This window comes from Zeus faber (genome assembly GCF_960531495.2).
Source record: "Zeus faber genome assembly, chromosome: 10".
Lineage (NCBI taxonomy): Eukaryota > Metazoa > Chordata > Actinopteri > Zeiformes > Zeidae > Zeus > Zeus faber.
Genome location: NC_137199.1, coordinates 27,910,926 through 27,927,667, shown reverse-complemented (window position 1 = coordinate 27,927,667; position 16,742 = coordinate 27,910,926). Strand labels below are relative to the sequence as shown.

General features: G+C 41.5%; 1 protein-coding gene across 1 annotated transcript in view; it reads left to right on the top strand.

Moving 5' to 3' along the window:
• stag3 (STAG3 cohesin complex component) overlaps positions 1-16,742 on the top strand; it is a gene marked incomplete at both ends in the record, with an annotated part of 33,838 nt that overhangs the window by 15,596 nt on the left and 1,500 nt on the right. Inside the window, 20 exons of the mRNA XM_080008241.1 lie at positions 717-815; positions 1,382-1,461; positions 2,266-2,380; positions 3,049-3,117; positions 4,007-4,121; positions 4,796-4,899; positions 5,131-5,217; positions 6,020-6,112; positions 6,865-7,065; positions 8,164-8,231; positions 8,371-8,458; positions 8,982-9,086; positions 9,790-9,882; positions 10,556-10,724; positions 10,974-11,113; positions 12,594-12,695; positions 13,700-13,830; positions 14,469-14,591; positions 15,103-15,290; positions 16,229-16,424. Coding sequence (XP_079864367.1) covers positions 717-815; positions 1,382-1,461; positions 2,266-2,380; positions 3,049-3,117; positions 4,007-4,121; positions 4,796-4,899; positions 5,131-5,217; positions 6,020-6,112; positions 6,865-7,065; positions 8,164-8,231; positions 8,371-8,458; positions 8,982-9,086; positions 9,790-9,882; positions 10,556-10,724; positions 10,974-11,113; positions 12,594-12,695; positions 13,700-13,830; positions 14,469-14,591; positions 15,103-15,290; positions 16,229-16,424 — 2,366 coding nt within the window. The remainder of the gene's footprint in view (positions 1-716; positions 816-1,381; positions 1,462-2,265; positions 2,381-3,048; positions 3,118-4,006; positions 4,122-4,795; positions 4,900-5,130; positions 5,218-6,019; positions 6,113-6,864; positions 7,066-8,163; positions 8,232-8,370; positions 8,459-8,981; positions 9,087-9,789; positions 9,883-10,555; positions 10,725-10,973; positions 11,114-12,593; positions 12,696-13,699; positions 13,831-14,468; positions 14,592-15,102; positions 15,291-16,228; positions 16,425-16,742) is intronic.

The window sequence follows — 16,742 nt, the reverse complement described above, 5'->3', positions numbered from 1 at the left end:
CAAAATAATAATAGAAAAAATAACAGGAATATAGGATATAATTGAAAGATGATAAATAATACATACCCCATGATCATTAAATTATTACATTTTGTGCAACAAAAACATGACCGAGCCCCAGAGTTCTATGATAGCAGTAGGAAAATGAAGATTGGAATGAAAATGAAAAGCTGTTAAATTAGCCAAAGGGATAACAACTTCGGGGAGTTGCAACTCCGCTTCTTGCAGCATGGCAAAATATATTACATTATATTACATTATATTTATTTGTAAGCAGTTGGGGTCAGTGCCTCAGGTGGTAGTCTAGTAGCTCTAAAGTCATCTAAAAACTTTGTTAAAAATATTGTGCCTTCATCAAACCCTCAACCCAGTACGGTGTATCGTACAGAACCCTGACCCTGATACGCTCTGTATCATTACCCCACTATGCATCAGCTGTTTTTAACCGCAATATGAATTTCAGGATAGAAAATCACTTGAGTAAAATGCAGAATCGCTAGTAGGATGGAAAAGCAGTTGAAAGAGGATTCTGCATTTGGCCTGTGGCTGCTTGTGATTTTCATACCCTGCTTCCATGCCAACCAACTGGAGCTGCTTAGTTTCAAAAACATGTTCTTTGTGTGTGTGTGTGTGTGTGTGTGTGTGTGTGTGTGTGTGTGTGTGTGTGTGTGTGTGTGTGTGTGTGTGTGTGTGTGTGTGTGTGTCCCCTCTCCCAGCACAGCACTGTGCGCCTACATTGCGTGCAGGCGCTGCAGGGTCTGTACGAGGAGAAGGACCTCACTGGGCGCCTGGAGCTTTTCACCAGCAGATTCAAAGTGAGGCCTCCCAGCAGACTGGACATCTATACCTCCTCCTATACATTTTCTCTCCACTCATCTCTCTATCTCAGGCCAGCCCCCCCCTTCATTTATTTTGTGTAGTTGTTTCTCTTTTTCCCTTTCTTTCTTCCGTCCCTCTCGTGCAGTCTTCTCTCCTATTGCTGCTGGTTTGTTCTAGCTTTTCCCCAGACGGTATGTTTTCCTTCTTCTCAGGCGTCTAATGTTCTTCTTTTAATCTCTGTTTTTGTATCTTTTTTTTTCCTTAATGTCGTTGTCTCTGTCTTCCTCACTTGTTTTTTGTCCTCTTTGTCCAATATCATACAGTCAATTGTCTTTTTCTTTCTGTCTTTTCTCTCTTTATCCGGTCATTACTGATGGCTAATCATCTCTCCATCCATGATTGGAAAATCTCTCTCTCTCTCTCTGTGTGTGTGTGTGTGTGTGTGTGTGTGTGTGTGTGTGTGTGTGTGTGTGTGTGTGTGTGTGTGTGTGTGTGTGTGTGTGTGTGTGTGTGTGTGTGTGTGTGTGTGTGTGTGTGTGTGTGTGTGTGTGTGTGTGTGTAGGGGAGGATGCTGGAAATGGTGCTAGACAAGGACCCAGACGTGGCTCTGGAAGTGGTCCATTTACTGTTTCTCGTCCAGCAGTGAGTCTTATGGGCTTTCTCTGTCATCGTCTGCTGCCATGTTGTGCCAAAAAATGTATTTTTATGGATTTAGCATCACAGGCTCCTAAATAAAATTGTAGCATTGTTGATGATCTTCAAATATAAGTGCCAATCTTCCCATTATTAAAACTAAATTAGGTTGATATGTCACCTGTTCAAATGTATTGTACTTCATTATGACCTTCAAATATCAGTGTGAAATATTTTTTTATTTGATTCACAGAAATCACAAAATTTAGAAACTATTAAAAAATCACACAGTGCGTATTTCCTGGCAGTGATAAAAGTTTGTTCACACATTTTTCTGCCCGAGCACTTTTGGAGCCAAAATGGAAAGAAAGTGCATTGTACCTGTAACAACGTGCAACTCAGAACAATCCTGCTACTGGTTAGTTAACTGCAAGTATTACTTTTTAAGTATAGGGGCACAAGTATTATAGCAAGAGAAACACCTACCTTTCCCAACCCTCAAGAACTACCGTTGTCGGGTGTGTGTGACTCAAACATCCAAAGGGCCCACAAGGAGATTAACTCTAAACACCAGGAAGCATCAGGATTTAAACTATTATAGAGTGAGTTATGGATTCCTCAGGATAGATTTATTTGATTCAGAGAGAGAGATAGAGATGACTCAGATGATAATTTTTTTTATGCTATAGGCACCCATACTTAGATGAACAGAAAGTATATTAAATCAGATTTTAAGAAGTGACTTCATCATCCTGTTTTGCGCAGGGGTGGGGGGCATACTTGTGCGTGTAGTTGAGTGTGTTTGTGTGCTAGGAGGACAGAGGAGGGCCTTGGAGAAGAGGAGTGTGCCAGTGTCTATTCTCTAGTGTTCGCCTCCCACAGAGGGCTGGCGTCTGCCGCCGGCGCTTTCCTCTACAACAAGTACGCTGTGTCCCTCAATTAAGGCAATGTAAAAGACGCTTGAAAGTTCCCCATCCTATCTGGAGGAATTGTGACACACTTACAAGTGCCAGCCATGTATTGATCTCTCCTCCTTTTTAAACAATGTCGACAAAAGGAAACCAATGCCTCCTCCAAAGATGCGTCCATGAAAGAATTGCAGGGGGTCAGAAGCTAAATTAAGTTAAATACGTTTGTTGGTGATACTTTTTTTTTTTTTTTTTTTTTTTTACAACATATATAAACTAACCCTCACCAATTAAGTACATTTTATTTTTGTTGTAAGATCTGCCCTCTAGAAAGGTTTAATAAATGTTTTATCTGGATCCATTTTTTTATAATTATGTATTTTTTACATTATATACAGTTTTTTAAATATTATATTATCATTCTTTTAATATCAAACTGTATATATTTTTGGGAACCCCAGGCCTACACAATGAAATAAAATGTTTATGTTTTTTTTTTTATTAAACTCATCCTCCCATCGTGTGTGTGTGTGTGTGTGTGTGTGTGTGTGTGTGTGTGTGTGTGTGTGTGTGTGTGTGTGTGTGTGTGTGTGTGTGTGTGTGTGTGTGTGTGTGTGTGTGTGTGTGTGTGTGTGTGTGTGTGTGTGTGTGGCAAAGACTGAAAACTGTGGTGTCCAGTGTTGACCAGGAGACAGAAGTGGTTAGGCCCAAGGCAGCCTTCTTAAGCATCCTTATCTCCTTCTTCCTCCAGAGTGAGGTATTCGCTTCCCTGCCTCCTCTCTGTCTCCATCACCAAAGTGTTTCAGAATTATTAACATCCTTTGATTTCCCATCCACGTAAAAAGTCCTCTCTTTGTACCTTTTTCCTGCCTCAAATTGTGTGTGTGTGTGTGTGTGTGTGTGTGTGTGTGTGTGTGTGTGTGTGTGTGTGTGTGTGTGTGTGTGTGTGTGTGTGTGTGTGTGTGTGTGTGTGTGTGTGTGTGTGTGTGTGTGTGTGTGATGATGATTTTTTTTTCCGTTTGTTTCCTACTTGTATGAAACGAAATCAACATGTTGCCACTTAATTAAGACAAAGGCAAACCTCCATTCAGATCATTCACATGGAGGCCTAGTGTGATTTACATAAAATATATATAAAATGAAAACAAAAGACAACGAGAAACGCACTCAGATGGTAGAGTTGGAATTAAATGGGTCAGTTTCAGGGATGATTTCTAGCATGTAGATGCGGAAGGAAGCTGCATCCTAGTAAGCTTCCGGAACTTGCGACAGCGCTTTTATCCGTATTTTACAGTCAGAACAGGGGCTTTGTGCGAGACTGAAGATTATAAAAACAAACAAAAGGACCAGCAAAGCTTAACGATCAAGTTGAAAACACAGTAACTGCCTCCTCTCCCTCTGAGTAGCGAAGTAGTGCATTTATTTTAAATAATGGAGCAGGGTTGCAGCAGCGGGGCCTCCTGAGGGTGAACCGAAGCTTGATTAACATTACCCCGGCAACTGCCGTGCACCAAATGTCACAGGCCCCTTGCCACCTTACTAGTTCTACAATACATGTAGCTCGTTCAAAGGTTATAGTATGCATGCTGTTGTTTTTTTCTCTCTCTCTCTCTCCTGTTGTGCCTGTTCCTTCGCTCCTGCCCTAGTTCCATGAGCATGGGGCGTACCTGGTGGACAGCCTATGGGCTGTGGCGGGCTCCGAGCTCAGGGACTGGGAGACCATGACGTCGCTCCTGCTGCAGGAGAGTGGGGAGGGCCCAGGTAATTGCACAATCTATAGGACCCACTGTTCTATCTCCTTGTCCATTGGATTTGAGGTTCACTTTTTCCAAATATTAAGTATTTCATTCCCTCTTAATAGTTTCCCGCATCAATGTTCTTCTGCTGTTTATTCTATTATAAAGCTAACATCTGTCGATCATCTATATTCACCTGTCTTTATATTGCCTTGAAGGTTTGATGATTTTAAGTTTTTCTTTTTTTTTTTAATGGAACCTGCCAAATGAAAACAGACTATTTCTTCTTTTTCTATCAACTATTAGTTGCCCTGTGTTCTTCTAAACCGTCACAACAACACATTGATACTCTTTTCAAGAAAAACTTTAAGATAAGAGCACTCCCCCAAAGTCCTCGCTTCGCACACGCATCTAGCATGCATGGGTGGCGAAGCAGATTGTGCGTCAAAGCGAAAATAGTAAAGAGGGCTCTGCGTGATTGACTCAATACTTAGTACAAAACAGAAAACTCACATGGAAGCTTAAGTTTGATTGAAAAAAAAAAAACTTTACTTTCATAATTATTACATTAATTTTTGCTCATATGGATGTGGATGTAAAGGCTGCCATTTAATTACTGTATCTATGTGATAATTCCTTGTGATTGGGGTGTTGGTGTGCATGTGAACGCACTCTATGTCTCTGTGTCTGTGATGTAAGGCCTGACGTATCAGGAGGAAGGGATTCTCTTGGAACTGATGGTGTGTGCCATTAGACAAGCTGTAGAGGCAACCCCGCCTGCCGGGAGAGCTCAGAGCAAGAGGGTGAGCGTCACACAGCATGCACACAGCTTCCTAGAAATGATTGACGGATCAGTTTTAGCGGTGGCTGGGTTTTCTTCCTTAATAACTGAACAACTAACTGTGTGTGTGTGTGTGTGTGTGTGTGTGTGTGTGTGTGTGTGTGTGTGTGTGTGTGTGTGTGTGTGTGTGTGTGTGTGTGTGTGTGTGTGTGTGTGTGTGTGTGTGTGTGTGTGTGTGTGTGTGTAGATGCTGAGTATAAAGGATAAGAGGATCCAGGTTCAAGACAAGAGGCGCATCACCTCTCACTTCATCCCCTCTTTGCCACAGCTACTGACCAAGGTCGCCAATTTGTATTTATTTGGGAGTCATGCGAAACATGGTTTATGTAATTCATTGTATTAGAATTGGATTTTATTTTATTTATTTATATTTTTTTAATTTAAACTGTTTTCAAACACGCTCTTTATGGCTAGTTTAGTTTACCAAAGGACTTTGACTGCAATTTTTGTTTCCCAAATAAATTTTCAAGAATCATAAAAAAATCTCGTCTTAAGAGTCTTTTTGAGCATGGTCGCCTCACCAGGCATTATTTTGTTCTGAGACAGTCAGAGATTCACCTGTCCAAGGCAGGTCTGGGTCTCAAGAATATCAGGTTGTGTTTATATGATCTTAAAAACCTTATTTTCTCATCATTGGGGAACGCAGTTGTCTCATTGCACTACAGAACCTTTTGCAGCTCCGTGCACTGCAGTACGCTGAAGCTATGATGTCAGTACTGGATCAATTTAAAATATGCCAAACACTTTGGTTGACCATCAGTGATTCGAAAAATAAGGTTAAAACACCAGATTTTTCCTTCTTCGTAGTCACAATCCCAAGTTCTGTCATCCCCTGTGATCACTGTCCTGCTAAATCCCTTAATGTGTGCACTACTGGGATGGAAAAGAGTCGTCGTTTAATTGTGTGATGCTGTCTTTTTAATGTATTTTAGTGTATCACTGTCGTTAGTAGTTGTTATTGAGACTACGATCAGTTCAACAGAATGTGTCCATGAAGTGGTTTTATTATAACTTATCTTTTATGTGATCGTCTCATCTTATTTTGCTCATAGTTTGAGATTTTTTTTCATTCTGATCTCCAGTATTCAGCCGACGTAGAGAAGGTGAATCTTCTTCTCAGTGCTCCACTCTTCTTCGATTTGGATGCGTACAGCAGTGCTGGGTGGCTCGAGAAGGTGATTTTAACTCAGAACAGTGTCCCCAGGGCCAGTAGGGATTTGGTTTTGTGTTTCAGGACTTTATAGCAGGTTTGCTGTGTCCAGACATTGGAGTTTTGGGGGGTTCATACATCTCATTGACTAGTTGACCAAAGCAAAACATTCTATCAAGGAACCTGTTTTTGAAAAACTATCGGTATTTCATAGTCTGGTCTTCTGTTCCCTTTAAGGCATCTCAGTGAATTTGCAATTTCTGCATTTAGGGACTGTACTGACAATTTTCCTAAGTGAAATTTGTAAGCTTGGGTGTACTCTACATATCTAAAGTGTAAGTGTTGGCTATGTTTTACATGAAAGCTTACTCTTAACAACAAATTTGCACTACAGTTCTTCAAGGCCTCAACTTCTATAAAATTCATTTCAGGTTCTTCTGGTATGTTATTTAGACACCTCTGTGGTGTTCTTGTTGCCCTCTCTATCGCTTATACTCTTGTCCATTGAAAAAAATAAAATCAGAAATTAAAATTTAGCTTGTTTTGGTTGGAAATATATCATATGTCATGTCACTTGGTACTAAATTATATTTACTATAACCAGGCTTGTGTTTAGGCTTATATTGTTGGTTTATACTTTTCCATTTGTCTTTCAAAAAACCTTTGCGGATCCCAACTTGGCACTTTCCTCCTCGAAGTATAGAGTATGGACTACAATATAAAAGGCCAAGTTTCATTTTCTGGTTCCTCAACATAACCCTCCTGCTCTCTGTGCAGCACCTGGACCTGCTGCTGACGCAGGTGTGCAGCATCGTGGAGAAGCACACAGAGGCTGGCGTTTTGAAAGCCAGCGCAAGACTGGCCTCCACGCTCTGCTCTGAAAGCTACACCTTCTCCACCCGCGCCAACCTGGTTTTTAGCCAGCTGCTGGACGGCCTGACAGAGTGTTTCAACAGCTACGTTAATGACGTGTTAGAGGTGAGCGGCGTCTGCGTTGGGTGAATTACATTTGAGACCCCGTTTCTTTTCGACATCTTGGTTTGCCCTCATCTTCTCTCTAAGATGGTCTATTTTGTTCCTCCATAGATATTCTTGTGAATGTTCGTCCATATCGGCAGTTTATTGACCACAACTAACAACGCTTTGCCTGATATCAGACAGACAGACTTGTCAAATCCTTACACTCCATTTCTATCTTCGGTCTGACATTGCCTCTACTCTGACCGATTTCTGTGGGGGAGGCGGATTAAATTTTCCCTTTACCAATTACTAGAGACCAACCTATCTGCCTCAATCAATGCCAACTTACTGGTTTTGCCGGGGTTTTAAGAGGGGAGCAAAGTGGAAAAACAATGTCAAGCAGAGTGCTGTTCGCATTTCAAAGTAATTTGGACTTTTAATCTGTTTAGAACAGCCTCAATAGCAGCGTCTTTTTTGTTGGTGGTCGTTGTTGTTATTACTCCTTGGTTCCAGGCGCCGCATCGCTTGACAATGGCGTTAGTCCTGCCCCTGGCGCTGATTGGCTAATCGTTAGTCAATGCGCGGCGCTAATGGGACAAATAGGTTTGTTTGTTTTTTTACCGAAAAACCGCTGCTTCATGTCATAATGCCAGACCAGAAGAATCAGTCAACTCGGTGGAGTGGGTGGATTCAGTGGTCTGGACAAAGGCAAAACAATGCTGCTTCAATTCACCACGGCTGCCTTTCACTTCTTGCACACGCTTGATTTTTGCATCCTTGTTGGGAAAGATGGACCCTGCCAACAACAATGGGGGGGGAAAAGGTGCCAGCTAAAAAAAAAATCTAGTATGGAAGTTTAAAGGATTTTTGTTTTTTTACAACATAGCCTTACAGATTACCACTTTAGAGCACATGTTGATTTAGAACATGAAATGAAAATACAAACACGCTCACTGAAATCTACATCTATGCAGCTTAATCTTTGCAGTATGTCCTTCGGTATGTTAATTAGAGAAGAGCACAATGTGTGTATTATAATGTTCTACATCTGATTCTTATTTTTATCTCAGCAATTTATCAAATACCTGCTAACAAGGTTTGTGCTTTTGTTTTTAGGGTACAGCTGATGAGGATGACACATATAGAGCGGCCACTGCTTTGAAAAAGATCGCAGCATTCAGCAGGTACGAATACAGACCTGTCCTGTTCCTGTTCATACAAACTGTGTATATATAAATGCAATGGCATCCAGTCTTCACATTGTCTGGCATGTGTGTCTGTGTGTACATCTGTGACCCACCCCCCCCCCCCCCCACACACTAGTGCCAGGGATTTAACAGGCTACCGGTTGTTCGAGCCCTGCCTCCAGCTGCTGAAAAGCGGTCTGGAGTCCAGCGATCTTGACAAGGAGGTGAGGCACTTGGACACGGGGGCGTTGACAACTTGTACATTCATTAGATACAATACATTTAATTCTTGCATTCTCTGTGGACAAAGGCCAAAGTTGTAGAGATGCCATTTTTATTGGCAAAACCATATTAAGCAATTCATAAAGAGTTCAACCCTGGAATGCCAACTTGATGCCCCCCCACCCCCATCGGGTCAAAAATGACCCGTCTCAAAATTTGTTTGGGTTGTATTTAAAGGTTTGTACGTATGAATTAATATTGACTTGAACTAATGGAGAAAGATGCAGAATTTCTGGAATTGTAGATCATCAAAATATTGAGATTTGAAAAATAAAGCAGAAAACAGTCACTGGGTCCTTTTTGACCCATCATATACAATACAGATGTAAGATTAATCTGGAGGAGATCTTTAGAAGTAATGAATTTGATGAAACAAGGACAAAATAATCCCTGACACAAACACAGTTTCAATCCAGTGGTAAGCGTTAAATCTGATGTTGGATCTGATCCTTTGTGTATTTGCAGTTGATGGTTTCTGCCCTGACGTGTGCAGCCTTCCACCTGCTCTGGGACAGAGTGGCGGTGACACGCTCCTCCCCGACTGAGGTGCTCGCCCTGCATCACCGATGTGTCTGTTTCCTCTGTTTTTCTGATTTCTTTTTTTTTTTTTTTTTCCTCCATCTAATCTGCATGCTACTAACTCTACCTCTGATGGGTTGTTTGTGGGGGAAATATGTGTTTGTACTAGTTTTCATGTTATCATTACGAGTTTGGTAATTCATGTTCCAGACATCCAGACATTTTTAAGCGTGTTTTATTATATTGGCAAGATCTTGTACGAGAGTTGAAGTTTTGATATTGGTGATGAGAGCAGAAGAGCAAACAAGGGGAGGAGGAGTAATCTGTAACCATATGTGGAATATGATGTTTTTGTTGCACTTAATTATATTGGATAATTGACCTCTTTCTGTGAAATTGACAATCCACGCTCAGCACCTTTGTCGCGTAAATCAAGAGCCAAGTCTGTTTTTGTGAGACAACAGGGAATCGGGGTCCCCCCAAGTGTGGGATTGTGTAATGTGTGCACCTCGTCTGTGACCTGTTGTATAGTGTGTGCACCATTACGTCCGCAAGGTGACAAACTACATATACTGGAAAATGTATCACGAGCAAATATCAATAATAAGAAAATGAATCCGAACGAATCCATCCGATGTTCAGTTTACTAAACAGCAAACCTGCCTCGGATGTCTGTTATCTGCCATTAAACACACAAACGGGGAAACACAAGCTCACTTTGTTATGTTATTTTTATCTCCCTTTTCTCTCCCAGTTGGAGATGAAGTGTCTGAAGAAACGCTTGCGTTCCTTCTGCAACATGTGTCAGAGTTGTCTGACTTCATACCAGGCTGAGATCAGAGACCGGGTAGGAGAGATTCTAGGATCAGCTTTGTCTTAAAAAAAAACTGTGCCTGATCTGAATTGCAGATGCTGAGAAATCACTGAGAGAAAGTACGAAAACCTAAAAATAAAACCAAATGTGACCGTAAATAACTTCTTTTCACTGGCTCCTTCATGTATGTTTAGTTTTTCCAAAATTAAGAACAATAAGAAGAATGTTATTTTTACGGAAATAACTTTCTGTTAATACTGTAGCACAGATAAGTTCATCAGTATGTAAGGTGTAATTTGTGTTTGTAACATGATATTCAGAAGTGTTTGATAGGGCTAGGGTATTTGGCACCTAGTAGTGGAGTATTTAATGTAAGCGGAAAATGGTTGCATAACTTCCAAAGTATCGAAGTAACAATTCGCCAAAGAAGTTTAAACAACGGTATTGAATCATATCGGAGCGTATTTTATTTTCCTTATTTTTTTTTTTTGACCCAGCCCTTGTCTTTCACACTTAGTCTTATACAGTTTGAGAGCTGCTCAAAACGGGACAGACATTTAGTACTTTCTCTATAGCTGTTTGAAATACTACTCGCTGGGAACTTATTTAAGCTGTGCCTTAACCTAATGTGTGGATAATGTACTTATGGTTTACATAACACTGATAATGGGATAGGCAAAACTCATCTGCGTGTCTTTCCTTTCAGTCGTTTGAGCTGCTGTGTGACTTGCTGCTGATATACGGTGTGGGAGCTGTTCGCTCAGAGCCCAGCCTCCACCCACTGGCCCACCCACCGTCTGACACCCTGCGCTCTGAGATGGCTGCTTTTGTCCTGGACTACATCTTCACAGATCCCGAAGATGTGAATCCTGCCGGTAGAGTTCCAGAACTAGATAGAATCTATATGGCGAGGGAGGGAAAAATAAATGACATCTAGTATCACAAAACGGATTCAAACTTTCAAATTATTAATTGGAAATGTATAAAACTGAACAGTGGAAAAGCTGGTAGGAAATTCCATTTAGAAGAGGGTTTTGCACATTTTGGTTTGATCATTAACAGTATCGATTTTGGGAAACATGACTACCTTATTTTGACTTGTCTCCTCTCCCCTTCTCCTGCAGATGAGGAACTGGAGAAGGAGGAGGTAAAAATCAATTCTCTCCAGCGAAAGCGGAACCAGCTGGCTGGCTACTGTAAGCTCGTCCTCTACGGAGTGCTGGAGCTCATGGCCGCGACAGACGTCTTCAAACACTACAGCAAGGTGAAGACCACACATAGATAGTTAAACATAGAAAAATATATTTAGATATGTACATGATTTTGCATTGCACTTTCATGATGCACCAGATTGGCTCATGGCGATGGTGTTAATGTCGGATGTTCATATTAGATGTGGCCAAGGTGTCAAATATTGAGGAACTATGACAAAGTAATCACTCTGAGCAAAATGTTCAGGCTTCTGAACGCTCTAAACCCTATGTTTTCAAAGGTTTTTTTCTGCACGAGCTGACTTCAGCTCGTCAGACAACCAATAAAATAGTGTGGTTTTATTGTGGATGTATTTATTGTATTTTATTTCGTGTTCACGTTTACATGAAACAAAAAATCCCTGCATGCGAGAGTCCCGGTGCATACCAGTGCGGTGTCCGTGTCCCAAAAGCTTGGAGAACGGCAACCAAAGTTGGAACAATTTTTAAATTCGGCCTTATAGATCTAATATGAGTGATTCAGATGAGATTCGGCAACTGGATTGCTTATTTCTCACCTTAAATTTGTTGAGAAACCGATTTCGGTAGACTGATAAGGTGAAATAAGTTAAAGTTATGGAGTAAATAGAATGAAACCCCGAAGCCATGCTCAAACGCCATTGCCTCACATAGCCTGGAACTTGTGCTCAAAGGCTCACAAAATTAGGGCCCCCAGAGGGTGGCTTCTCCCACTTAAACAGCACGTTTTCAGGCTTGGACGCAGGTTAGAATGGCTTGAATGCATAATCTGAGTAATTTGTGTAAAGAGGAGAATAATAGGTCCATAGGCTATTTGTGCTGAAAGTGTCAGTGAAAGTGGAGTCTTTATTTGCATTGTCTAAAAACATCAGGCTGTAAGGTCAGAAGGGATAGGAAAGGCAGGCGTGGTAAGAAGGTTTTGAATAATTAATGCATAATGTGATAATATATATTGATGACCTGGGAGGAAATTACCCTTCGGCTTTCCATTCATGGCACTGGGAGAGACACCTAGTTTAGCAACCCTGAAACAGGATGTGATGTCAGGTTAGGGTTGGTGTTGGGTTTAAGTATCAGAGTAAAATGAGTGAGTACGCCCAAAGAAGGCTCAAAGAAGAGCTCTAGCGGTTCATTGCACTGTGAAGAAATGCTTTGCCAAATGCAGGCATAAGAGATGATGATGAGAATAAATACACATACAGATGAAAGAAAAGCGCATACTAATGCAGGAAAAAAGGTAAAAATATATATATATATATATATGTGTGTGTGTGTGTGTGTTTCACAAGCAAGGATTGATATTTCAAAGAGGATATGTAACTGAGTGGAGGTGGGTGAGAAGATCTTTATAGCGCTAATGAAGGTGTAAGAAATGAGTCAACCAGTGGGTGAAGCAACGAAATAATACGATGAGAATAGAATCATTTGAATTTTTAAATATCTTGCAGAGGGACTGTAACCATGAGCCAGTATTCCCAGATCTCTGACTGAATTGTTTCTTCTTGCTTCCTCTAGTTCTATAAAGACTTTGGTGACATCATTAAAGAGACTCTAAGCAAGAGCCGCCTCATCAGTCCTGTACAGAGTGCCAAGACGGTCTGTCTATGTCTGCAGCAGGTGTGTTTTTAATATACAAATGTACACATATACATATGTATTGTTTTTAATTATACCACCCACTACAAGTAAAAGCCTTTCTTTAGCCATGTGGAACCTTAACCATTGGACCGGGTTACTTTTTTTTTTTTTCTTTTGCCGTATTTGAGGTCTGTCTGTACAGTTCTTTTTAACCTGCTCTCACATCTCTCCTATATCAAATGACTAGATGGACATCGATATCTTCATCGAAGCTGCAATTGATTCGGCTGTATCTACTAATTACACGCATAGATCAAAATATTATATTTATTTATTTTCCATCCCGCGGGCCACGTTCCGCCCTCCAACACCCCCGTATTTTAAGACCACGTGACATAGTGCACCTAGTGTTAATACCAAAATAGCAAATATCACAGTTAATATCATGTGTATAAACAAACATTAATATACATATACATTTTAACAGTTATTTAAAGATACCCTGATTTGTTTAGATGTGCAAGAATAATATATAGAAAGAAATAAAATTCATTTAACACCAATAATTAGTATAATAACAAAGGGCTTGGGCTAAATAGCCGTCATATATATATACTGTACACCATCTACCAGAGGGGCCTTTGTCTAATATTGAAAGTGTCTTTGTTATTTGGACCTAGGGAACCTGTAACACCATAGACAGCAGGGAAACACTCTGAAGAGATGACACAACTTACAATACTATAATTGTAGATCTGACACAAAATACAAGACATACATTCACAGAAAAGGCCGGATGCCGTACAACCGGTTGTGGCACACATCTGCTCCTCCATGTAGTACATGAAGCATGCGGGGAAAATCAATGGTTTTCAATTACCGCAGATGTCTATTTGGGCTAAATCTGCTCAGAAGCAAGTACAACAGTCTTTGTTTACACTGTTGATTTCCAAGTGACTTTTTCTCAGTATGCATCGGCAAGAGTCATGTCACATTGCCAAGCAGTCTGTGTGTGTGGGGGGTGGGGCTCTTGGTGTGTTCAGCTTTTCTCAGAGATGATGGAGCCCTGCACCAGGAAGGAGCTCGGGGAGCTCCGAGATTTGGCCAAGAGGCTTGCCATGAGCTTTGGCATCGACCTGCACCGTGTCCGTGAACCACTGGTGGCCTTGCACATGTCAGTAACACACGCAGACCCTTCTTTCTTTTTTGCAGATGTAGGCAGCGTTTACAATCCTTGTTCTGAGACTCAGTGTCACCTGATGGGGTTCAGAATAGGTTTCAGTAGAAAAATTGCACATAGGAAAGTAGTCTCACCAGCTTGTGTATTTCAAGATAATGTGTTTGCTAGTATTGCATTGTCTTTATTTGAATGAGGGAATGGTTGCGCAATGTCATTGGGGTTTGAATTCATCCTAATCTGTGATTAACTATTTCATTTTGTCAACCATCGTGTCCATTATGAAAGCTTCTGTTCATCATCAATATTTCTCATTGAAATGATGCTGTTGGATTCATTCATGCATGTCCTCTTAGGTTGGGGGGGACGGGGAAAAGCACAAAGCCAGTTTGTGATTAAAAAAAAAAAAAAAAAAAATACCAGCTCCTGGTTTATTTTTACCTTTAAACGCCTGGATCAATAATTTTGACATATAAACAATTAGAATATATTTGTCAGTCTCGCTCAACTAACTCTAATTATAGAGGATTTACATTGAATCTTTCAGTATTTTATGTATGTGTGCCTGCCCTTTCTTTTCCAATATACAATAGTTAGTTATTAGCAGTATTGTTTTCCATGTGTGTGTATATTAGGGACGGCGTACGCTTCGCATTCCGGGCCCCAGAGAACAGACAGGTTCCGCCCCCCAACATGACCTTTCTGGTGATCCTGAGCGAGTTCAGCTTCAAACTTCTACGTCAGGACCGCACCCAGCTGTAATCAACAAACACACATGAACACCTACTCCACACAAACATCCAGGGACTGTGTTGATGCTGTTAAGTTCCATATTTGATTACCCAATACCTCAATTGACGAAAGCGGAAAAAAACATCAGTGATCAGACGCGGTATACTTTCGAGAAAAGAAAGTGACTGTCTTGACCGGCTAAACCCAGATGTTAGGGGGGGACAGTTTTGAATGGAATCCTGGGACTTGTAGGGTCATTCAAGTACAGTCATTTAAAAATACTTTGGAACTTCAGTGATGGGTTTATTATTGTGATAAATGGGCTAATGTTCTAAAGAGAGTTTAATCTTGGACATTATGTTTATCAGAGAAATAACAAAAGAAAATGTACTTCCTAAATGTAATATACCTTACTACAACTGTCTCTGCAAAAAAATAAATAAATAAAACTTCTTTGCAAAAACATATGTTCCCATAGAAATATCACCATCAAACAAAGGTTTTCTGTGGTCTTTGTCCTGGCCGCCGCCCCCCCAGCACTGAGTTCCTGAAAAAAGAATGTCCCTCTGCCGCCCTCTCCTGGCCGCCGGTCGCAATGTACCAGCGCTCCCTACAGACAAGCTCCTTGTCCAGGAGCAGAGAGGAGGGAGCGGCAGAGGAGAGGAGCAGCCACCTGTCCCCACGCAGCACCCCTGTGGCTAAGAGCAGGAGATTAACCCCCCGCGGTAAGAGGGACACACCTGCACCCACACACAAGGCTGGGAGGTGCAGTGATGATATCAGTATTTATTGCACTTTTGTCCACTTGTACTGTCATGGAATTTCATTTTTCATGATATCCGGATACACAATTATATAGTCTGAATGACTTATAATTAGAACAAATGCCCTGAAAATGATCACGCTATGAGGTCTGACTCATTACAGATTTTTTTTTTTTTATTGAACTTGTGCTGCGCCTGTTCAGAATGGGCTGGATTGTAGGGGTGGGCGGATCCATGCCAAAAGTATCGATACCGGGGATCGGTTTCTCTCAATATATTTCCTCACTTGCGCTTGCCCACGGTCACCGCGTGATGGACGGAAGATCCTTTCCGCCCGCACGTTACCTGAACGCCCACACGCGACACCGGCAGAAAGCTGTGTCCAAATTGCACCAAATTCGACACTACACGTCCTTGGGTCCCCGGCGATACACTCGCCGAGTGTGAAGTAGATCGGATGAACGGTCGTCGAGGTAATCGAAGGACATACAGACAGATTCCTTCCTTTATCGTTGGATGTAGAAAAGCAAGCACTGTCTCCTGGTCCTGGAAAAGACTTGAAATCAGTTAAGATAAAAGAAACAGACATTCAGAGTCAACATTTCTGATGTTATAAAAAAAAAATGACGGCTACCTCTGAACCTCCTATTCACCTGCGACACTTTATTCTAGAATCTAGATGAACCCAACTAACTTTATACTTGCCTCAAAATAAAAATATTCCTGTACTTCCCTGTGCCAAATACATAGATCTAACCAGCAATACTTAGTCTTAAATTGTATTGAAATTTGTCTTGAAGTATTCCATTGAAATCTCCTGCAGACACCCTGGGAATGCACAAACAATGGGAATGAAGATTACTGAGCTGATAACTGAAATTGACCCCACCCCCTGCCAGGTTCATGCTCCAGCTCCAGCTCCATCACAAGAACCTTGTCGGACAGCAGCAGCATCCCCAGTAACCTCCCCACCCCCGTCTTCACCTCCACTGTTGTGAAACAGCAGCGCCCCCAGCAGTCCTCCAGCCACCTGGAAGCCTCAGACTCTGAGGACAGCAGGGCCACTTCTGCATCCGAGGACGAGTTTTCCAATGGGTAGGATACGCTCCCGATCTGGAAGGAATACGGATGCGCAGATTGTGAAATTCCAGGCCGATGATTAAAATAACAATTTTGGTTGAATACCGATGTCTTCCGAGTCTTCGAGTCCCGCGGAACGGACATCACTTGCAGTTCTCGGAGTCCCCGTGAACGCAGCATCACTTCCTGTTTGGAGCGCTGCGGAGAGTCGCGACCCCGGCTTCTAAAATCGATAGCGGGTGGCATTGTTTTCACGGACAGATTAAAAAAAATATAAAGTAAAAAAATGCTAAAATAGGTCGCCAAATATATACTTTAGTGGCCGGTGATATA